This window comes from Callorhinchus milii, unplaced genomic scaffold (genome assembly GCF_018977255.1).
Source record: "Callorhinchus milii isolate IMCB2004 unplaced genomic scaffold, IMCB_Cmil_1.0 Scaffold11, whole genome shotgun sequence".
Lineage (NCBI taxonomy): Eukaryota > Metazoa > Chordata > Chondrichthyes > Chimaeriformes > Callorhinchidae > Callorhinchus > Callorhinchus milii.
Window position 1 is genome coordinate 8,736,211 of NW_024704752.1, and position 23,161 is coordinate 8,759,371.

Sequence of the window (23,161 nt, forward strand, 5' to 3'; positions counted from 1 at the left end):
CCAGGGAGATGGAGGGAGGTGACTGTAAGTACATTGAGATAGACCTTTAAGTGGAAACACTTCCCAAGTCAGGTGCAGAATGTACTTTCTGCAATTCACAGACCCAACAACGTGCTTCAAACTAGTTTACGTTAGAGAAATTCCTACAATGCCAGTGTGAGATTACTATTTCCTATTTCATCCACCTTTAGGGGTTTTCTGAGCTATACTAACCAATTAATTCCATTCAGTTAAATTCAAGTTACATTTGTACTATGATTATGATGACCCTGGGTATCTACTAAGAACTAGATTCAGATTGACAAGTTTCTTTTAACTGAAAGTAATTTAAGTAAAACATTGTAAAACAAGGATTAATACAATTTCTATTTAGATTTAATATCCCCAAATTTTTTTTTCCATAAACAATTTTGATTTTATATTTGGTGTGCTTGGGATTGACTTCCGAGGCCATTCAGTCCACTATGCCTTTGGATTAAGTGAAGTGTCATCTTAGTTCAACTGGCAGCACTCCCGCCTCTAAGTCACACTGTGATTTCAAATCTCACATCAGAACTTAGATCTCATGTAATTTTGGCCATGGGTTTTCAAACTGGAAGGCTCCGCACCTCACCCCCACCGCCCAGGGGATGAAGAGGTTCTGAGTAATGGGACATTTATGTCCGAATGGATGGGCTGGCACACGTCTTGGCTGAATGAAGCGCTGGGACTATGCTACACTATTCGAAGTGCCTTCTATCGTTAACCAAAGTCCTGTCTTGCTTTTTCAGATGGCTGTAAAAAATCCCATGGCACTGATCAAAAGGAGCAGGGATTTTCTCCTGGTGTCATTGCCAACAGTTCTCCAAATAAAATTACTCGTTCAATTCATGGCTGTTTGTGGGACATTGCTGTGTTCATATTGATTACTTATCAAATACAGTCAATACACTTAACTGTAAAATCCTGTGAACCACTTTGAGATATACTCCTGAAGTGAAAAGCCCTATACCAAATAATAATAATCCTTGCATTTGTTATAGCGCTTTTCATGTCTTCGAGATGTCTCAAAGGGCTTCATAGAATATACTGTGAAGTGAATTGACTGTATATTCGTGGGCGAAACACGGCAGCCAATTGCGCACAGCAGTGTGCCACAAACAGTCATGGATTGAAGTGACCAATTTATTATTGTTTTTTTTCTTGAGGGATTATTATCAGGCATGTGGAGTAAGGAAACTTGCCCAAGGTTTCACCCTGCAAGGATGATTATTATTAATGATAATAATAAGTGTCAGACATAGTGGTGGACCAAGCATATGCTACTTTGCAGGACATTCCCTGATGCAAATAAGGAAGCTTTAGCTTTAGTCTTCTGATCCAACCACCAATGGGGTCTAGATTGCAAAAGGATTTATAAATGGCAAAGCTTAGATGTGTCACTGTTAAATGATTAGTGCTCCCTTCAGTGAAATCACCATCCAAATGAAGTTCCCTCCGACATCTAACCATATAAAGGAATGGAAGAGTCAGGAAAGAAAATTCTACACTAGTAAAAATATATTCAGTTTCCTTCCATCTCATGAGAAAAAAAGTTCTTCTTTTGTAGTTTTGAAGAAAATCTGTGGGATACATTGATCACTCTAGCTATCAACAGGTTTTCATTGCTGTAATTAATTTTAATTAAAGAAATAATGAGCTCTTTGCAGTCTGAAAATGCTCATGTTGGAATAATTATAATCAGAGTGATAGAAAAACATCCTGAACAGAGCAAGCGATAGTGGAACAATGCCTCATATGTATGTTTCAATAAAGCGTATTAAAGATAAAGACTCTGGAAGTCAAAAAAGTGTTGAAAGGATTGTGGGTCTTAGCTCAATCTCTGTGTCATTGCACTGGCTAGGTTTACAGTTTCATGTCAAGATTTAATGGGATTTTTTTCTTATATTAATGAGGTGGGGGGAGGGGAGATTATAGACAATGAAGTGATGAAAATGGTGATTTCTTCAACAATTGTTGTGCTGGGAAATGTCCATAAAGCACTAAAACTTTTTTTATATAGAATTCCATTTTTCTACTTCTGCACCTCCTGATATGGACGGTTTGGTTATTAAAATCTTGAACGAGACTTCAACAGCAGTAACGAATTCAAGAAACCTCAAGGTGCACCGCTCTCCACCTGTAATTCCTTCTCCTTATTCAGTTTTTGAACCGAGCCAAAACAGCCTATCACAGTATCAAATTACCATGAAATGAATTTTGCATCAAAGACAACCATTGTTGAAGTTTATGAAACTATTGCGTATCTCATGCTCAGTTTATTGGTGTGCCTTAACTTGGCTCACTTACCTGAAACCAAGCTGCCTTTGCTATCACTGGGCCATGAATAGTACAAAAGCAAAACTTTACTTGTTAACTCTTGACTTATACTCAGCAAATATAAATGGATTACTGTGTAAGTTTCACATGGCGGGTTACATTTTTAGGCTAGTTGCCAACCTGGCTCAGTTGGTAACTTTCGCTCTGAGCCAGAAAGTTATGAGTTGAAGTCCTACATCAGGATTTCAAATTTCTCCCAGTGTCCGAGTCAACAAACCTCCTGGATAAAATTGGTCATGACTGTTTTGTGGGGCATTCCTCTGTGCAAATTGGCCTACAAAATACAGTTACTGGGTTTCACAGTAAAATCCTGCTTTTGGATGTCCTCTTGGCTTGAAAGGCGCTATCTCAAATGCTTAGGATTTTTTAAGCACAGTATCAGTTGCTTTACGGTATCACAGTACAGTTGTGATACAATGTATATCTGCAGTACAAATATTTTTCTTCCCATTGTCAGTTTGGCTCCGTGGTTGCACTCTCGTATCAGGACTTCGAATCATAGTATCTAAACTGACACTCCAATACGCTCCTGGGTTTGTGTTGCGATGTTGGGAGGTGCCATCCTTCGAATGAGACGTTAAACCGATGTCCCATCTGCCTGTTCAGAGGGACGCTAAAGATCTCACGGCACTATTTGAAAAGAGAAGGGAGTTTCTTCAGGTGTCTTGGGTCAACAATTGGTTTGTGGGACACTGCGGTCGGTGGCTGCTGCGTTTCACCTATAAATTCATCGTCCCATCTAAGACCTTCCTCTTCGACCGAGCCCTCAGCCACCCCACCGCCCCCCCTGACCCCAAAACCCAGCTCGGGTCCAAAAACCCCGGACGTTCGGGCGCCCTGGGACGTCTTTCCGACGTGACGGGCCCTGCGCTCGTGTCATTTGTTGCTGCTGTCGTCGTCGTCGTCGATCCTTCAGAGTAATATCCCGTGAAGCGCTTTGAGCCGTCTCAACACCGTGTAAAATGCAATTATTATTATTATTATTATAACTCCTCCTCCTCTCACTCATTAACCCCCTGCGCCCCCCCCCTTGGCTCTCCCCGCTCATGAATGATGCATGAGGAGGGCGGTGGGGGGGGGGGAGGGGCTGAGCCCATTACAGGCTATGGTGTGTGTGTGTGAGGGTGAGGCCCTGAGAGGGAGCGCGGCGCGGCCTCCTCACTGCCGGGGCCCCGGGGGGGGGGGGGGATCGGCCGGCACCGCGCACGGCATCACAGCCGCGAGGTCCCGGGGTAACGGCACTGACCCCCCCCCGCCCCGCCCCTGCGGGAGAGCGCACGGCGCCCCGAACCCGCCCTCGGGGGGACATCTTACTTCAAAAAACGGCTGCACCTTTCGCGGGCCGCGCATGCGCACGCGGGGGGGGCCAGCTCCCTGCGCCGCGGGGGGTTGTGGGAGGTGGAGTCCTCTCCCCCCCCCTCCGCCGCCGCCTCTGCGACGCAAGTGCACGGGAAGACTACAAGTCCCAGAGGGCCCCCGCGCGCACTGCGCTCCATGGCTCAGAGGCTCTTTTTTTTGCTGCAGGGAGTTTACCCACTGTGTCAGTGTCAGTCCCCGCCCATGTCCCAATAAACCGGTGGAACAGGCTGCAGGAGCTGAATTGCCCACTCCTGTTCCTCCCAGGTGAAGGGAGCGGTAAAAGGTGGAAGGAGCAGAGCAGCGAGTCCGCGTTGCATTTCTGCGAAAAGGAACACGGAGCGGATTTGTACCCTGAACAGAGCCGAAGGGGTCTGTGGGGGTACACATCTAGAGATCGACGAAAGGGGGGCGGCAGGTGCAAAAGCAGTTGGAAAGGAAAATTGGGGTTCTGGGCCCTCTAACTTGGGCTACGTCATATAATGGTTCTGTTGATGTTGTTTCGGACACGGGTTTGGCTGCTTTTGACGTATTGTGTTCGGTTTCGGGCACCCCATGACAAGACGTTACAACAACAACAACAAATTACATTTGTATAGCGCGGTTCACATCGGGAGGACGTTCCAAGATTCTGGAGACATTAACGGGGTGATACGAGATAGTATAAATTTGAAGAAAGGCTGGCTACATTCAGGTTTTCCTAAATGAAGCGGTGGAGAATAAAACTTTTTTCTCTTGAACAGATCTACAGCACTTGCCCAGGATGGCGCTGAAGATGGTGTGGTTGACCCTTGGAGTGGTCAGGCTACTGTGGTGCCTCACTCCGCAAACTGGTTATATACATCCTGATGAATTTTTCCAGTCTCCCGAGGTCATGGCAGGTAAAGCGGTTGCCACAAATTGGATTTCTTTGTAGCTGTATTCATTTTTATTGTTATAATTTCTGTATTTTGTTCTCCTTTGAAAATTAGCATCTCCACCCTCCCCTGCATATGCCAAATTCTGCATAGAATGTGTCGGTGCTGATACAGAGGGAAACTGATGTACTTAGAATTGTTTAATCTACAATATATTAATGTTTTTAATTCAATAGTCGTCCAGAGGAACATAGCGAAATAGCAAGTGAAGGAAGCAGGAAAAGAAATGGAAATGGACAGAAGGAAGAGGTAGAACCAGAAAATATTAAAATAGGAAAAAGATGCAGGTAAAAAGAAAGAAAGCTATATCCAAAATTGTAGTTATTAAAGCTTTGTAAAAATGTGAAAAACATTGCAATATTCAGCATTAATTGATCTGTAGCAAGACAGTAAAATTGATCCCGGATTCTGTGGGAAAAACATAGGGTACAACACATACTAAATCTGACCAGTTTATAGAATGGATGTTCATAGAACTCAAGTAAGGACCCTTCAAACAGATCAATGAATAAAACAAACTATAATCAGGAAGATACTCGATGGTTAAGTGCCTGTTAGTTACAGTTCTTACCTGTGCAGTTTACTCCATGTCTAGCACAAGAGTTTCAACTTGTAATGCAGAGCAGCACACAGTCAGACTTATTTATTATAAATAGTAAGTATTTATAATAATAGTCCCTTTGAAGTATTGCCTTTCACATCAGGAGGACTTCTCAAAGCATTTCACAATATATATTTCAATTGCCGACTGTTAGACTATTTACAAAATAAATCCCATGTGGATATTCTATCCACCCCTGTTGGTAAACGTGTCAGACCTGTGAAAATAGGAGTCCCATTCCTGCTCAGTGCTATGCTTCACTCCTCTCACCCTCTCCACAAACGCTCTCGAGTCTCCCGTTTGCTGAGTTTGTCTGCCGAGCCTCTCTTCAGGTCTGATAAAAGAATGGAAAATTTACATTTGTAGATTGCATGAAAACCAAAATAAATAAATTCACCATAAAAGAAACCCAGCCATTTGCTTCCAGCTCTGATAAATGTCACATTTTAAGAATAGTGAAACTTTCCTTTGCCCAACGAGGCTGGCCCATTTTGATTCATTTGAACCGTACTCATTTTACCCCGATATTCATCATTGCTTCTCTCTCTAAAAATGCATCCATTTGCTTCTTGAACTTATACATAATGTCTAATTCATTTACCAGTCTCACAACTTTACACAACTTTAAAACCCGTTGTTTAAAAAATTCTTCTGAGTCCCATTAGTACGTCCAGAATCATAAGTTACAGCACAGAAAGAAGCAGGTTTCTCTCGACATATGAGCTACCTAAATCTAATCTTGATTCCATCCTCACTCCCCTTTTAATATATTTAAATATGTTTAACTTGTGTCATCCTTGTGTAATAATTTAGCGTAATTTCAAATATGTTCTTCCCTTCACAGGTGATATTTTGAACCTGAAAACTTTTCGTACCTGGGAGTTCAATACCAACTACCCCAGCAGGTCGGTCCTGTTCCCTTTAGTGACATCTGGCTTTTCCTTCACAGTCCTTAAAACTTTACACAATTCCAATCTTTTTGGCAGCATCGTGAACAGCTACAGCTTGTTGGTTGTCCCTAGGTTCTTCATGACGTGCCTGTCCTTTCTAATAGACTATGTGATCTACCGTCTGTCCCGTCTCTGGGGAGCAAACCCATGGAATGCTTTAGTGCTGCTCAGCAGCTCACATGTGATGTTGGTCTTTTACACCAGGACATTTTCAAACGTTATAGAAGGAGCTCTGTTTGCATTACTGCTGTTACTAGTGGCAATGGATGTGAAGCCTGCGACTGTGACACAGCATCACAGGGCACAGAAGAAGAGAAACCATAAGCATCTCATTGGGATTGTTTTAATCTCTGGCTTCTTCAACCGACCCACGTTTATCGGCTTCGCTTTGGTGCCAATGCTGACCTGGCTTTCTCGTGATCAGGGTGGCAAATTTCGATTCAATTTAAAAACAATAATACTGAATTCATTTGGTATTTTGTCATCAATGATTGCAACCAGTTTTATTTTCATTTTGACAGATGCTGTATATTATGGTTTGTTGCTCTTTAACAGTGACTGGGCTTTGACAGATGAGAATGCTATCTACAAGTTTATTGTTAAAATCAGCCAGCATCTAGTGATAACTCCTGTCAATCTCATTATGTATAACTTGGACCCGAAAAGCCTTGTTGCACATGGCAGCCATCCCTGGTTTACACATCTGACTGTTAACAGTCTCATGCTCTTTGGTGTCCTTCATTTCTCAGCCGTTGTAACCAGCATCCAAATGGTAACTGGCAAATTTGCCCACAAAGCTGGCTCTCAGAAACAACAATGGGAAAATAAATTGGCAGCACAGTTTCCTGCTGTTTCTCCATTTACTGGGTATATAGTGTTAGTCTATTTTGTGCCATTGTTCATTTTATCTGTGTTCAGTCACCAAGAAGCACGGTATATTAGTCCACTCATCATTCCCCTGGTCATTCTCACTGCTCCAAAATATGAGCTGGTCAGGTGGAAAGTTGTAGTTGTGATGTTTAATGTCTTTGGGTCAGTGCTGTTTGGTTGTCTGCATCAGGGCGGCCTAATTCCTTGTCTGTCCTATTTAGAGAAAACCCTGCATTCAAACACTCCAATAGTTGACCAGCACAAGCATAATTTGGTGTTTTACCACACATACATGCCTCCTCGATATTTGCTGAACATCAGAAAAGACCAGGATTCTGTCAGAATCATTGACTTGGGAGGGGCTGAAGTATCTGTGCTTCACAAGACAGTGTCAGAGTTACTTGATGATGTTTCTTTCAAGCACATTGGGAGTGACCAAGATATGAACATCTACATTGTTGCTCCTGGCACTGTTCAAGAAGTTGTTAAGAATTCTGGTTTATCATTGCAAACAATTGCATCTTTTTTCCCTCATTTATCCATGGAAGATCCTCCTGATTTATCTTCTCTTCTTTCCAAAGCTGGACTGGACCAGTTAAACCTTTACATTTTCGAAGTGCATGCGACACCCAAGAACTCAGAGTTCTGATGGGTGTCTTTCTCATTCTGCTGTTTACTGTCTCTAGTCTGATGTCCTTTGCAGTGTAACTGTTGGTAGAGATTAACTAATGTACAGTATTTGTGACTTGCATTTTTTGAAAAACAAAGTGAACTATATTTTGTATTTGTGCTAAAAAAATTGTGCTGAAGCAACTAGAAACTGTGATCTTAGAACCTGAAGCTAACAGAGAATAAGAACAGCAAACAGATTCATTGCTTTGATTCAGAAGGGTGATGCAGTGTAAAAAGTACTTAATTCACCACTTGTGCAACTCAGACATCATGAAATGGGCATTAAAAATAGATATCAAAATAGTTATGTGATTTTAGCATATCAAAACAATTCAAGTGCAGTTCAGCCTCTACATCATCCTAAGTGAGTTGTTCGGTGCTCTGACACATTCAGAATTTAAAAAAAAAGTCTTTGTGCATTGATGCTCCAATCCCTTGAAGTTATTATGCTCTTAAATTACAGGCGACTCTTGACACTGTCTCATCGTTTGTCGATATGTTGCTCCTTCCATTTCCATACATCTTATTCAAGTTTCTTGGTCTCACACATTATCTTCTAACACTTTCAGATGGCTTTCCCCAACAAAAAAAAATGTTCAAAGTAAATGCTTGACCATTGAAATAGGTGATATTTCAATATATTTAATGGGGGGGTGGAATGTGATTTCTTTTTTGTTTCAATTTTATAGAATTCTAGATATGTGTAAGTATATATTATTATATTAAATGTGTACATTGTTTTCAATTTAGATGAACAGACTATGTGAGTAAATAGGGATGGTGCCTTTATGCCTTTCATGGTAGGTACAGTTTTATAAGTAGGCTGGGAATGGTGCTAATAACTGCAGAGTATGTGTGGGGACGAGACACTGTGAATCCACTGCCTGGTGGGCATCTTGTCAATTTCATTCAATGTAAACCACCCTAATGTCTGGATGAATGTTTGAATGAAAATTCAAGCATTAAAGAAATTGTTTACTCATCAATACTCTTATTAAATATATATTTGAGTTAAAAATCAATGTAGTTGCCTTTTTATTGATTGGTTCAACGAGACTGGAAGAAATGAATCAATCCTAGGAATTATCCAATGCCATATTAATAATAATCATCCTTGCATTTAATAAAGCGCCTTATTATGTTGTTGAGACTTCTCAAAAAGCTTCACAGAATTTATTGCAAAGCAGATTGACTGTATATTTTGCGGGTGAAACTATTGAATAATGAGGTGGGCTGGGACGAGCCTAGGCAGGTGTTATTGAGCAGGCGCAAGTGGCTCCAGCTCCCGGATGTGAGCGCAGATAACGGGACTTTGACCCCGAGCCCCCAGGTTTAGTGATAAAACACCGCAGCCAATTCAAACCAAACCCTGGCAGAGCAGCCAGAGTGCGAGAGAACGACCAGACATTGAAGTTATCTGACAAGGTCAGGGCTGGATTAACCAATAAACCAGGTAAAACATGGCTCAGAGACCAGAGGTCTGAGGGGCCCCTGAAGTCGATGGGATTGATACTTTTACCTGTTTACCTGTCATAGCTCTCTGCTATGAAGCTGCACAGAGTGAGGCCAAGAGGGGTGAAGCTGGAGGTATGAGCCGGATCTCCAGCCCTGCCCCTCGTGCTGTCAATCACCAGGTTGGTTGAGGCACACGGCGGTGCAGAGAGTCTGGGAGGAAGAGGGGGTGAGGCTGGAGTGGTGGCGAGGGTGGGTTTATTTGGGGTTGGGTTAGTGGGTGCGTTTGGGGGTGAGGGGACTGTATGGGATGGGAATTTGGAAAAAAATCACATTAAAACCAGGGAAAGGGATTGAGCCACCAAGACGATGGGACCTTCAACTCTCACTAACGTCTGAAAAATAACATCCATGTCCAAAAATGTGCATCCACCTGAAGGTCCAACATGGCTCGTACAATAAATTTTTCATGCATCCTGTAAATTCTTAAAACATTTAGCGCTCCGTTGAGTACTAAATCTAATTCAGTATAAACAGGCAGACTTTTTAACGTTCTATGAATGGGTGCTTACATTGATAACTGCCTGAACGGTCAGTGAAACCCCATCCCAAGTCATTGGCAAAACCAACTTCATTTGGAGCATTATTTGAGTCCCTTTGATTTAAGCCTAATTTTCAATCTATCCCAATTTCACCGAGCAAGAATTAAGTCAGTCTTCTACCCTCCAAGTAACAAGTAATGGTTTAAGGTATAATTTCATCATGTTGAGGTCAAAACTCTTTTGTTATTCTACGTTAATTGCACATTCTCCACCTGTCCAAGGCGCTCACATAATTTTTCAAACAGAGAAGTGGATAGATGGAACAGTCTCACAGGTAGGTAAATAGATCTTATACAAAATTTTTAAATTATATATCTAAATATGTAAGAATGGTTAGTAGGACATACAATCCATCTTCTATTTAAAGCTCAAGAAAATTAAAAGTGTGACTCCTTTCTATTAAACCAGAATAATTCAGGTCTTTCAATCTACCAAATTAAGATGAACAAGGAAGGCACCAATTGAGCGGAGATCTTACACAATTGATTGAATGATCATAAAGATTTTCATGTGACTTCTCACTTTTGTTCTGATCTATCACATTTTAGAAAAGTAAAAATAATAATGCTTTTGCTAAACAGGTGTGTGAAGGTCTATATTACTTGTCCAGGATGGCGCTGAAGATAGTGTGGTTGACACTTGGAGTGGTCAGGTTACTGTGGTGCCTCAATCCGCAAACTGGTTACATACACCCTGATGAATTTTTCCAGTCTCCAGAGGTCATGGCAGGTAAAACATTTTATCTGTAGGTTTTTTTTTAGGAAAGAAATCAACAATTTTACAATCTTTGTTATATAACCTTGGTCATCTCCCACCTATCCCGCACCACCTGCAAGTTCTGAGAATAACATGTAATACCATTCACACAGTGAACGGTATAAAATGCTTTAAAGTTCTGAGCATAATTTACAGTGACTTTTATTCCCTCTAGTTGTTCTCTTGTACCTGTCACATGGGAATAACCGTGCAAAACATGGTAACTTTGCATCAGTGCATGTGTATTCCTTTCCACCACAAGTTGCTTCATTTGATCCTATTTAACTCTCATCAACAGTGGCTGAACACTCTTTAGATTTTCAACTGCACTGTTTTCAGTCTTTGTTCCCATCTTCATTTTGGACTGACAGAAAAATAGTTCTTATTTTACAGAATTAAGATTCTGGGTATTGATTATTGTACACATTTTAAAATGTAGTTTTGTTTTTTCTTCACAGGTGATATTTTGAACTTAAAAATCTTACGCCCATGGGAGTTCAATACCAGCTACCCCAGCAGGTCGGTCCTGTTCCCTTTAGTGACATCTGGCCTTTCCTTCACAGTCCTTAAAACTTTACACAATTCCAATCTTTTTGGCAGCATCGTGAACAGCTACAGCTTGTTGGTTGTCCCTAGGTTCTTCATGACATGCCTGTCCTTTCTAATAGACTATGTGATCTACCGGCTGTCCCGTCTCTGGGGAGCAAACCCATGGAATGCTTTAGTGCTGCTCAGCAGCTCACATGTGATGTTGGTCTTTTACACCAGGACATTTTCAAACGTTATAGAAGGAGCTCTGTTTGCGTTACTGCTGTTACTGGTGGCAATGGATGTGAAGCCTGCGACTGTGACACAGCATCACAGGGCACAGAAGAAGAGAAACCATAAGCATCTCATTGGGATTGTTTTAGTCTCTGGCTTCTTCAACAGACCCACATTTATCGGCTTCGCTTTGGTGCCAATGCTAACCTGGCTTTTTCGTGATCAGGGTGGCAAAATTCAATTCAGTTTAAAAACAATAATGCTGAATTCATTTGGTATTTTGTCCCCAGTGATTGCAACCAGTTTTATTTTCATTGTGACAGATTCAGTCTATTTCAGTTCATTATTATCTTTGATAGACAAGAAAGCTGTCAACATAACCCCGTATCTAGTGTTAAGTCCTATTAATTTCATTGTGTATAACTTTCAGCCCAAAAACCTCATTGCACATGGCAGCCATCCCTGGTTTACACATCTGACTGTTAACAGTCTCATGCTGTTTGGTGTCCTTCATTTCTCAGCCATTGTAACTGGCATCCAAATGGTAACTGGCAAATTTGCCCACAAAGCTGGCTCTCAGAAACAACAATGGGAAAGTAAATTGGCAGCACAGTCTCCTGCTCTCTCTCCCATTACTGGGTATATAATGTTAGTCTATTTTGTGCCATTGATCATTCTATCTCTGTTTAGTCACCAGGAAGCACGATTTATTATCCCACTTATTGTTCCCCTGGTCATTCTCACTGCTCCAAAATATGAGCTGGTCAGGTGGAAAGTTGTAGTTGTGATGTTTAATGTCTTTGGGTCAGTGCTGTTTGGTTGTCTGCATCAGGGCGGCCTAATTCCTTGTCTGTCCTATTTAGAGAAAACCCTGCATTCAAACACTCCAATAGTTGACCAGCACAAGCATAATTTGGTGTTTTACCACACCTACATGCCTCCTCGATATTTGCTGAACATCAGAAAAGACCAGGATTCTGTCAGAATCATTGACTTGGGAGGAGCTGAAGTATCTGTGCTTCACAAGACAGTGTCAGAGTTACTTGATGATTTATCTTCCAAACACATTGGGAGTGACCAAGATATGAACATCTACATTGTTGCTCCTGGCACTGTTCAAGAAGTTGTTAAGAATTCTGGTTTGTCATTGCAAACGACTGCGTCATTTTTCCCTCATTTATCCATGGAAGATCCTCCTGATTTACCTTCCCTTCTTTCCAAAGATGGACTGGACCAGTTAAACCTTTACGTTTTCAAAGTGATGCAAGGCCTAAAAAGTTAGAATTCTGATGGGAGATTGTCTTTATCTGCTCTCCTCATGATTGGCTTCAACTAGCCTTTATCTTGTACCCCTTCCAGACATACAAGAAAGATGTTAGAAAAGCCTCCCCAATATAAGAACCACGTTCGAATTTTTACAAAATAGTTATGATTTGAAATTGGTGGTGAATAAAATGAATGTTTAGGTTGATAGATGATTTTATGCCCCTCATCTCTGTCCCACGTCTCTTCACTTTCCGTTGCTAACTTGTCTTTCTCTGTTTAATTAACACAACCTACTTTGACCTTTCCTATCACTATTCTTTCAAAACTTCAAATTTGTCATTTGACCTGTTCTTTCCGTAATATTCACCCACAAAATATACATTTAACTTTACAGTATATTCTGTGAAACGATTTGAGACGTCTCAAAGATGGATAAGGCGCTATATCAAATACAATGATTATCATATATTGTATAATAAGTTTGTTCTATTTTCACATGCCATGTAATAAAACAAGAAACAATTGTTTTTAATATTTCCATCAATTTATTTGCAGAATGTTGCTGCCATAAATTGTCACATTATTAATTACATTCCAACTCTGTTTAAGGGATGACATTTACTTTTGACAAAATAATTCCATTGTTAAAACAAATGACAGTAACGCTCTTGCAAAATCCCGAAAGGGACTGGATTCTCCATTGGGCAACAGTTTGTGCAGAATCCTGATCCTGATCTTCTCACGTTTGAGCAAAGGTCAGAACCGAAACTAAAGTCTTTCATTACAGAATTCAACGCTCACCGTGTTCAGCCACAAACCTGTCAAGTTTTCTTGCAGTCGTTCCTTTCGCAGCCAATGATTTGTAAATGTCACTGTCAGCAGTGGCTCCCCGGCTGAGTGACATCTTGCACCTGAGTGAGTGACATGTGGACGAAATCTTCGAAGAGTCCCTGGATCAGTGACTCCTGGTTGAGCTATTGGATTTAATGACTCCTGGAGTCCCTGGGTCAGTGACTCCTGGTTGAGCTATTGGATTTAATGACTCCTGGAGTCCCTGGGTCAGTGACTCCTGGTTGAGCTATTGGATTTAATGACTCCTGGAGTCCCTGGGTCAGTGACTCCTGGTTGAGCTATTGGATTTAATGACTCCTGGAGTCCCTGGGTCAGTGACTCCTGGTTGAGTTATTGGATTTCATGACTCCTGGTTGCGTTATTGGATTTAATGACTCCTGGTTGAGTTATCGGATTTGATGACTCCTGGAGTCTCTGGATCAGTGACTCCTGGTTGAGTTATTGGATTTAATGACTCCTGGAGTCCCTGGGTCAGTGACTCCAGGTTGAGCTATTGGATTTGATGACTCCTGGAGTCCCTGGGTCAGTGACTCCTGGTTGAGCTATTGGATTTGATGACTCCTGGAGTCCCTGGGTCAGTGACTCCTGGTTGAGCTATTGGATTTGATGACTCCTGGAGTCCCTGGGTCAGTGACTCCTGGTTGAGTTATTGGATTTGATGACTCCTGGAGTTCCTGGGTCAGTGACTCCTGGTTGAGATCTTGGATCGTTGAGTGCTGATGTCTCTGAAGCGTTGGGGACGGGTTCCTCTCGCGCGCGCGAGGAGGGCCTTGTGTTTCCCGGGAGGAGCTCTTTCCTTCTCGCAGCGCCGGAGGAAGCAGCCGCCGCCGCTAACCCTACTTCTTCTCCGTCCAGCCTCGCTTCACCTCCCGCACGAAGGTGTCCCTCAGGCGCGATGCCCTTCGGCTCAACTCGCCGAGGTCGCCGGGCCTGAGCGCCCCGTCCCGCACCTGCCTCATCGTCTCCGAGCGGCGCAGCTTCTCCGCCGCGTCATGGCCGCCGAGCTGGAGCCGGGCGATGGCGTAGGCCGTGATCTGAGCCGCCCGGCGGATCACCCGCGTCTCCGACAGCCGCTCAACCAGCTGCGCGTTGTTGAGGAGAGTGGCCAGGAGCCTGCGGACAACCATGGCCGCCGCTCGCCCTCCCGCTCGGTCGCTCGGGTTCGGCTCCAGCTCGGCGCTCCCCCGGCCAGCCTGCCGTCTCCATGCCAACCAGCCGCCGACCGCATCGGCAATCGTCGGCTTCTCCCTGTCCTCCGCAATGTGGACCGAATCCCCGCTTTAATAACAGCAATAATGATGATGATGATGATGTGTACTGAGGCTCTCGCTGTCATTCCGGTCGCGCTCTCCCAGGCCCGGGATTTTAGTCATTAATAACTTAAGAAGAAAAATCAATCGAAAAGGGTTAAATGCCGGGGCGATGGTCTCTTCCGGTCCGGCGGGTCGGGTCGGGGTGGGTGGGTGGGTGGGAGGAGGGGGTAGGAACTAATCGCACGGCTCAGGTTCCAACCCGGACCCACATGTGAGACGTACCTCAGCTCGTCACGTGATTGGTCGGTGGCTGGGCGGGCGCTGCTGGGGCCGGGCTCGGGCTCTGGTTCATTTCATCATATATTTTTTTATATAAAGTATTTCTATATATATGTATAATATATATATATATATATAATTTAATTTAACAGCTTCTCCTCCGTCCGCAATGAGCGCACTTCTGAACGCGCTGACCAGCGACTCTCACGTGGAGCTGAGTCAGTACCGAGACCAGCATTTTCGGGTAAAGATTTTTTTTAAAATTTAAAAAAAAAAGACGTTACTGACGGGTAACTTTCAACCGCGTCAAAGTGTTCATCTCCCGACACTAAAGCCACTCTCCCCCCCACCACCCCCCATTACCCCCAGCACCAACACCAACACCCCACCCGCATTCCAGGTGTCTCAACAACTTGCGTTTATATAGCGTCCCTCATGAGGGATAGCAGGACGCCGAGCGGGGGTGGTGGTGGGGGAAGGGGTGGGGGGAGGGGTGGTGGGGGGAAGGGGTGGGGGGAGGGGACGTGGGGGGAAGGGGTGGGGGAGGGAGGTGACCGTAAAACACCTTCATCGAAGAATCACAGAATTATACAGCACAGAAGGAGGCCATTCGGCCCATTATGCCCGTCCCGGCTCTTCGAAAGAGCTGTCCAAATTAATCCCACTGCCCTGCTCTCCACTCCCCCCACCACCACCACCTATAGCCCTGCAAATTTGCCCTCCCCCAAGAGGAAGGTCTTCAGGAGCGACCTCAAGGAAGGGCAAGGCAGAGGGTTGGACGGAGAGGGTTCCAGATTTTCGAGGCGTAGTGGCCGAAAGTCTGCACCTGTGCTAAATTGCGCACTCGGGTGATGCACGTGGTTGGAGTATTCTGCTTCACAATTGCTCCAGCAATAATCCTTGTTTTTTGATGTAGCGCCTATAACATTGCAGTTTGTCTTCGCAGAACAAAATCCACATCAGTCTTAAGCAAAGGCCCCGGTATCTATTCTCCATAACGTTTCACGAAATATTCATGCTCATTTTTGTTTTTGTTGATTGCTGCAGAGAAATACTTGCGATTATTTGTAAGATGGTAGGAATGATTTTCTTTTAATCTGTGTATTTTGTCTTCCAAGGGAAGTCGATGCGACCAGGAAAGGCTCCTCCGAAATAGCTGCACTCTCTATGTTGGGAATCTGTCATTCTACACCACAGAGGAACAAATCTACGAACTCTTTTCAAAAAGTGGTGATGTGAAGAGGATTATTATGGGTTTGGACAAGATCAAGAAAACCTCGTGTGGGTTCTGTTTTGTTGAGTATCCTTACTGTGTGGCTGAAACGTCTACGTTCTTACCTTTTTTTAAAATAGACATTTATATTTAATTTTCAATTACAATACAAAAGCAAAACAACATATGGCAACGTGGCTCAGTTGTTAGCGCTCTTGTCTCTGAGTCAGAAAGCTGTGGGTTGAAGCCCTACGTCGGGTCTTTGAACTTGCAAGTCTAGGTTGATTTTCCAGTGCAGAGGTCGGGGAACAATTAATGGTTGGAGTTGCCATCCTTCAGATAAGATGTTAAGATAGCACTTTATCACATCAACAACAACAACAACAAGATTCCGTTTATAGAGCGCCTTTCACGTCGGGAAGACGTCCCAAGGCGCTGTACAGTTGGGTCAGGACCCGAGCAGGGGGGAAATGGTCAGGGTGAGGGGAGGGAAGGGAGGGAGCGAGGAGGGGGTAGAGAGTCGAGAGGGGAGCTGAAGGCACGGTCAAAGAGAAAGGTCTTGAGACTGGCCTTGAAGGAGGAAAGGGAGGAGGCATGTCGAAGGCACTGGGGGATGGAGTTCCAGAGCCTCGGGGCTGAGAGGCTGAAGGCCCGGCCACCGATGGTAGGGCGGTTGGGGCGGGGGATGTGGAGCAGACCGGAGCCAGAGGAACGGTGGGTACGGGCAGGTAAGTAGGGGGATAGTAGGTCAGAGAGGTAGGAGGGAGCGAGGCCGTGAATGGCCTTGTAGGTGAGGATGAGGATCTTGAATTCGATCCTCTGGGGGATGGGGAGCCAGTGGAGGCGAGCGAGGGTGGGAGTGACGTGGTCCCGGAGCCTGATGCGGGACAGTACACGAGCTGCAGAATTCTGAATGACCTGCAGCTTGTGGAGGGAGTTGCCGGGAAGGCCGGCGAGGAGAGAGTTCCCATAGTCCAGCCTTGAGACTTCTCAAAGCGCTTCACAGGATATACTGTAAAGTGGAGTGATTTTGTATTTTGTGGGCGAAACACAATATAAATCTAGATATAAACATTTATATGATATAAATATAAATAATTGATATAAATATAAATAATATAATGCAAATTGTTGCTGAATAGTCCTAACCCTTGACGATTGAATTAGATATTACACTCGAACAGAGTCTGAAAACTGCATGAGGTTTATTAATGGTACACGCCTGGATGATCGCATTATCAGAACGGACTGGGACACAGGCTTTAAAGAAGGCAGACAGTTTGGGAGAGGAAAGTCCGGGGGTCAGGTACGTGAATAGCTGGCAAAATTGTGTACTTAATGTTTCCTCCCACCGGATTTTGAATAGTTCGATGTTAAAAAAGCGAAATTGTGGGATTGTATTGCACTGAATTTGTTGACCAGTAAACGTCAACATTAGCAACAAATAAGTATCGTTCTAACTTTTTTTAAATTGCTTTTCCCATTTGCAATTGAACTTGCTATTGAACTGTGTTGGGACTACAACAGTTGGTTTTTTAAAGAAACCCAAGCAATGGTGTTTGTGAGTAGAGCACATAGAAATTTAATTCAACTGATTTGTGTAAATACAATATGGAGGAGAGCTGAAATTTTTTGTAGTGGAGTAAATTCCGAGCAGTAATATGCAATGTTATTTCCTTCTGTTGGAATCTGTTTTAATTTGTCTTGGGACTCTTTCAGGTCCGTGATGAATACAGGACGGATTTTGATGCGGGCAGAGGTGGGTTTGGTAAACTGGTGCAGATGCAAAGAGTTCCAGAACCAAGACAGAAATTCTAGAACGTATGGTAACTGAACCAAACCGCGAAATATCAGAAGCTCCCTCACGGAGATGTGTGAGCTAATGCAATGCACGCTGAACATGCTGCTGTGTGTCTGCAGAGTTCATAGTTTTCTATTCCTACTAAAACCTGCCCCTTTTCTATATTGACAAAGTTGTGTCCAACTTCTGTGAGGTGAAACAGCTTTGGTTCAGACATTTTGATTAAATTATCATTTTTGTATTAATGGCAATAAAAATGAAGAAGAAACACCTAATCGTTATTAGTCATATTCAAAGTATCATTTGACACAGCACCACTGGTCCAGGCAGCTTACACAGAAACATTTCAGGAGAAGAATCCTTAATACCTCTTTTTATTTATGCATCTAATAAATGCATTTTCAGCCTGTAATTACTGCATTACAGTACAATTGGCGTAAATGAGTTCAGCTGCCATTTGTAAATTGTTTTAAATACTGACATTGCTCAATGTGCGTTAACTAATGAACTTCTTTGACATAATTGGCTGCCATGTTTGCCCAGAAAATACACAGTCACTACACTTTACAGTACATCCTGTGAGACTCAATGATGTGATAAGGCGCTATTTCAAATGCAAGATTTATCACTGTTATAACTTGTGCAGCCAAATGCAGGAAGCTTAATCTGTGGTACAAACAGCAATACAAAGAATGACTAAATCTATATTTTGTTGAATTTGCATGAAGGAGATATGTTGGTCAAGATGTTGGGAAAACATGTTACTTTTCCAAATAATGAAATGTTTAATGTCCACTGGAACCTTGATCTCAGCAGAGATGGTACATCCAACAGTGCAGCACAATGTCAGTACAGTTTAGAATGGTAGTCCAAATAAGCTCTAGTCCTACAACTTGACTCAGAGGTACGAGTGCTATAAACAAAGCAAACCTGACACATTTATATTCTGTATTCTACAAAGCAACTTCTAAATGTGTTCCTCTGCAGTTTTTCTTTGAGATTAGATCACAAAAGGCCCATTATGCAGTATTTTGTATTGAAGGTCAGTGTTTATGAATTATGAGTGCAAAGAAACAAGAAAACTGAAAGTTCTTATTCTGACACTTAAGTCTCCACATTTGTAGCAACTCTTTGTGAGAAGAGATGGAATCTTCGATTTGTAAATAGATATAGCTAAAATTTCTGGAATGAACAATGATTGTCACTGGTCATCTGTAGAAACAGTAGATCTATATCTAGTATATGGAGTCCTGTAGCTCAGTGGTTAGAGCACTCGCTTTGCAATTGAGACCTGAGTTCATTTCCAGGCAGAGGGCGAAACCTTGGGCAAGTTTCCTTACTCCACACGCCTGATAATAATCCCTCCAAAAAACAAAACAATAATAAATTGGTCATTTTCAATCCATGACTGTTTGTGGGACATTGCTGTGCGCAATTGGCTGCCGCGTTCGCCCAAAAATATAGTCATTTCACTTTACAGTATATTCTGTGAACCGCTTTGGGACGTCTAGAAGACGTGAAAAGCGCTATATCAAATGCAAGGATTATTATTATATTATACTTAAGGGCATTTATGGCCCTCCTGCTGGCTCAGTTAAATCCACTTCTGTACTAGGACAGATAGAACAATGTGCCAGGTTTCATCCTTAATTCATGCTGTGCTTGCTGTCCAGTGACTGCTGGATGTTGCTCAGGTTACAGAATCTTGTATGTAATGTTGCAATTTTTGACAGGATGTTTCACTTGATAATCAATAAATGTCTGGTTTGATAACATGGAAATATTTGTAGCTGAGATATAAAAGTTCCCTTCAACCTTTGTTTCATCTTTTGCTTTGAAGTATTCTCCTGTATTTAGAAGTCTATTAGTTGTTGGTGTTTGACCATATTCTTAATAATATAAGTATAACATACCATAGAATGTCATCTTTAAGAGTTGTACAATGAAAAGTTTTGAAAAATATTGTTCCCTACAACAGAATTATCTCTTTGATCATAAAATACAGTCAATCGGCTTTACAATATATTCTGTGAAGCGCTTTGACACATCTTATCTCAACGACGTGATAAGGTGCTATATCAAATGCAAGGATTATTATCATCATAGCATGATTCGGGGGAAGGGAGATTGGGACATGGTTGGAATGAATTTAAATTTAGCCTAATTTTCCTAATTTTCAGATTAAGGTTCACACCTAAAGTGCTAATTTTCTGAACAACTTGCTGCATATATTTCCATTATTTGTATTTTTTTAATCTGCATAGGAGATAGTTGAACTACAAAATCTACTGAGGACCTCCAGTGTTTGACTTTATGCACTACACCAATTCAATATCACTAATTTACCATGATCTGAATGCTCCGTTAAAAGTATTAGGCATGAGATTGGTCAAAAATGTCAGGTTGAAACAAGAAGATTACATTTGTATAGCAAATACCAGTATCTCGAGTTGCTAAAAAGTATTAAGACAATAAATTGCAAGTTGAAGATATGACTAAAATTCAAGTTATTCTAATCTTGCATAGATTACTGAGAATTCATAATTTAGAATATTTCATGCAGTTTTGAGCACCCGATTTCCAGGACACTCGATGCATTCAGCAAGGCTGAATTACAGTTGAAGTGGTTTCAGAGACTGGGGTAAGGGCAGGAAGCGGAAATGATTCCAGGTCTTTAAAATAAGCTGTCAAGTTATGCAGATGTAACAATCTATTTGACTTAAACTGTGATTGTAAAATTTAAATTATCTGACAGTACTGGAGGAATAAGGGATCCTTATATTAATAATACTTGCATTTGTGTAGAGCCTTATCATATCTTCGAGACATCTCAAAGTGCTTCACAGAATATACTGTGAAGTGAATTGACCGTATATTTTCTGGTACAGCTCACCAGTTCTGGCCAGGCTTCACTGACTCCCCATCACCAAACGGATCAACTTCAAGATCCTCACTCTCGGGTTCAAATACATTCACTCCCTACCTCTCCGATCTACTCACTCCCCACTCCACCACCCAGCGCCTCCACTCGACTGGCACCTCTTGCTCATTCCTCGTACTCTCCGCCCCATCATCGGAGGTCGTGCTTTCAGCCACTACGCCTCAAAACTCTGGAACACTCCCTCAATCCTTCCACCTCGTCCCCTTTCAAGTCCCAGCTGAAAACTTTCCTGGTTGACCAGGCTTACGACCACCTCCCCACTCCCCCTGGCTAGTAGTCAGGCGCCGCTCTGAGTAATTGCAAGTTGTTGCTATTTTGTGGGTGAAACACGGCAGCCAATTGCACACACAGCAGTGTCCTACAAACAGTCGTTGGTTGAGTGACCGTCCTGGCTGAGATGAGCTTTACTCAGAATCTGACAGCCATGGGAATGCTTGATAGAAGAGTGTAAGACAAAATTTACCCTTGTATCAACCCATCAAGGTGTCTTTCCTGACAGTACTAGATATTGACAAAGTGTTTAATTCCCAATCTTGAGCACATAATAGTTTGCTTTACAAATGATGCACAACAATCTGATTAATACAATCAGGCTTCATTAGTTTATTTTTTGTCAAAGTGCAGCAATAAATACAACTCTTAACCTTAGCGACTGTGGGAAACTGTGCCCGTTACATGATGCGCTTTAGGCTCAACCAGAGATCAACTGCTGGTCAGTGGAATTCACAAGCAGAGAAAAGTAGTCAGTTCCTTATCACAGATGGGTAGATGGAACTAAGGACTCAGACAGCTGCCAGGAGCGGAGCAAGTCACAGAGCAATAGTAGGGAGGAATAATCAGGCTCTGTGTCCGCATTTCCTGATCCACAAATAGATTTTCTGGTATTCTGTTGCTCCTGGTCACTTAATTTTTATTAATATCATACACCACATTAAAATAATAAATTAATGATTTGAAGCCAGTGTACTTTGACCTCTAGTGACCAGAGCTTACATAACAGTTATTTATCATTACCTCAGGGTTTAAGTATCTCACAGCAAACTTCTTGCTGAAAAATCAACAATGTGGTTTATTCAAAATACAGCTCTGAAAAAGTACCAAGGTCCTGCTGAAATGGCCATTACCAACCAGCCCACACGCCTGGCAGATGCAGCCATTTATTGCATTTTGCTATCATTTTCAATGCGCTGTACAGTACTGGGTTATAATTAATTACAACATAGAGTTCCAAATGCTGATTGAAGTCCTCTTTGTGGGATGAAATTTTGAGCTGGTTCACAAGCTGAAACTGTGATTCTATGACAATGTATCCAAACATTTTTCAATGTATATTTCAAGTTTAAACACGTGCATTTTAAAATGTACAGACACAAGTTAAAACAGTTAGAAATCCCGTTGAAACTCAAGTGAGAAAAGCAGGAGAGGACAGAGGTCCGATAGTAGGGGTTGCTGGAAGAAAGCCCAATTCCCATCAAAGGGAAAAGGTACAAAAAAATGTATAATGAATTCAGAAAAAGGACCTTTGTTTTGCTACACAGAAGGCTAGACCATACTGGTCATTTTCTGCTGTGTTTCTTGTCTAAATAGGTGGCATCAAAGGAACTTTGGCAGTTTGATGGGATAGGCCAGGGGTTCCCTGAGGAAACCACTGCTCTTATATTTATAATATCCCATTTCCACTGGTAACAGATGAGTGATAAGAGTCAGATACAACCGCTCAGCACTACATTACGAAGACCACTAAACTCAAGTTTATCCCATCTCACAGATGACTGTTGGAAAATGGGCTATTGCCTGGCAGTCAACTCTAAATATTAAATGAAATATTTTAGGGTTAGCTCAGGTTGTTAAAGATTCCAACATTCAACATATGGTGAACTGTACAACTTGTTTGTAAAAACAAAATAAAGGGAGGGAAGAATAAAAATAAAAAATGAAACATTTAAAAGTAAAACAAAATAAAAGCAGGGTAATCTTGCAGGGAAGACAAATTTTATTGTGGCGGAGAGTTGTGGAGGAGAGGTTAATTGAGCTTTTGCTGAAACTGAACTGCTGGAACATTTGGTGGAAGGAGGGGATTAAGATTTCAGGAATAGTACCCCAATAATCCCATCAAAATTAAAAAAAAACAATTTGGTCACTCAATCCACGACTATTTGTGGGACACTGCTGTGTGCATTTGGCTGCCGCAAAATATACAGTCAATTCACTTTACAGTATATCCTGTCCAGCGCTTAGAGACGTCTCGAAGACGTGATAA

The 23,161-nt window shown here is 42.4% G+C and overlaps 4 protein-coding genes across 7 annotated transcripts; 3 read left to right on the top strand and 1 right to left on the bottom strand.

Moving 5' to 3' along the window:
* The first annotated feature begins 3,462 nt into the window (after positions 1-3,462).
* On the top strand, positions 3,463-8,742 carry LOC103181797 (GPI mannosyltransferase 4). 4 transcript variants are annotated; one of them, XM_042339385.1, is made up of 3 exons: positions 3,463-3,482; positions 4,458-4,595; positions 6,077-8,742. In XM_042339385.1, exons 1-3 carry the CDS (start codon positions 3,464-3,466, stop codon positions 7,699-7,701), a joined length of 1,782 nt encoding a protein of 593 aa, XP_042195319.1. In that variant the 5' UTR covers position 3,463; the 3' UTR covers positions 7,702-8,742. The 4 variants fall into 4 exon arrangements, 3 of the variants coding, with proteins under 3 accessions (XP_042195319.1, XP_007896713.2, XP_007896799.2); XM_007898522.2 differs by lacking the exon at positions 3,463-3,482 and adding an exon at positions 3,866-4,132; XM_007898608.2 differs by lacking the exon at positions 3,463-3,482 and adding an exon at positions 3,866-4,086.
* A 336-nt stretch (positions 8,743-9,078) lies between these two features.
* On the top strand, positions 9,079-12,927 carry LOC103181953 (GPI mannosyltransferase 4-like). Its single transcript, XM_007898801.2, has 3 exons — positions 9,079-9,177; positions 10,360-10,507; positions 10,993-12,927. The coding sequence occupies exons 2-3, from the start codon at positions 10,390-10,392 to the stop codon at positions 12,576-12,578; spliced, it is 1,704 nt and encodes a 567-aa protein (XP_007896992.1). The 5' UTR covers positions 9,079-9,177; positions 10,360-10,389; the 3' UTR covers positions 12,579-12,927.
* A 160-nt stretch (positions 12,928-13,087) lies between these two features.
* si:ch211-162e15.3 (protein NCBP2AS2) lies at positions 13,088-14,791 on the bottom strand. Its single transcript, XM_042339160.1, has one exon. The coding sequence runs from the start codon at positions 14,539-14,541 to the stop codon at positions 14,251-14,253; it is 291 nt and encodes a 96-aa protein (XP_042195094.1). The 5' UTR covers positions 14,542-14,791; the 3' UTR covers positions 13,088-14,250.
* Positions 14,792-15,089: 298 nt separating this feature from the next.
* Positions 15,090-19,779, top strand: ncbp2 (nuclear cap binding protein subunit 2). The gene is made up of 4 exons (XM_007898920.2): positions 15,090-15,190; positions 16,065-16,246; positions 17,327-17,465; positions 17,879-19,779. Exons 1-4 carry the CDS (start codon positions 15,116-15,118, stop codon positions 17,975-17,977), a joined length of 495 nt encoding a protein of 164 aa, XP_007897111.1. The 5' UTR covers positions 15,090-15,115; the 3' UTR covers positions 17,978-19,779.
* The last annotated feature ends 3,382 nt before the right edge of the window (positions 19,780-23,161 follow it).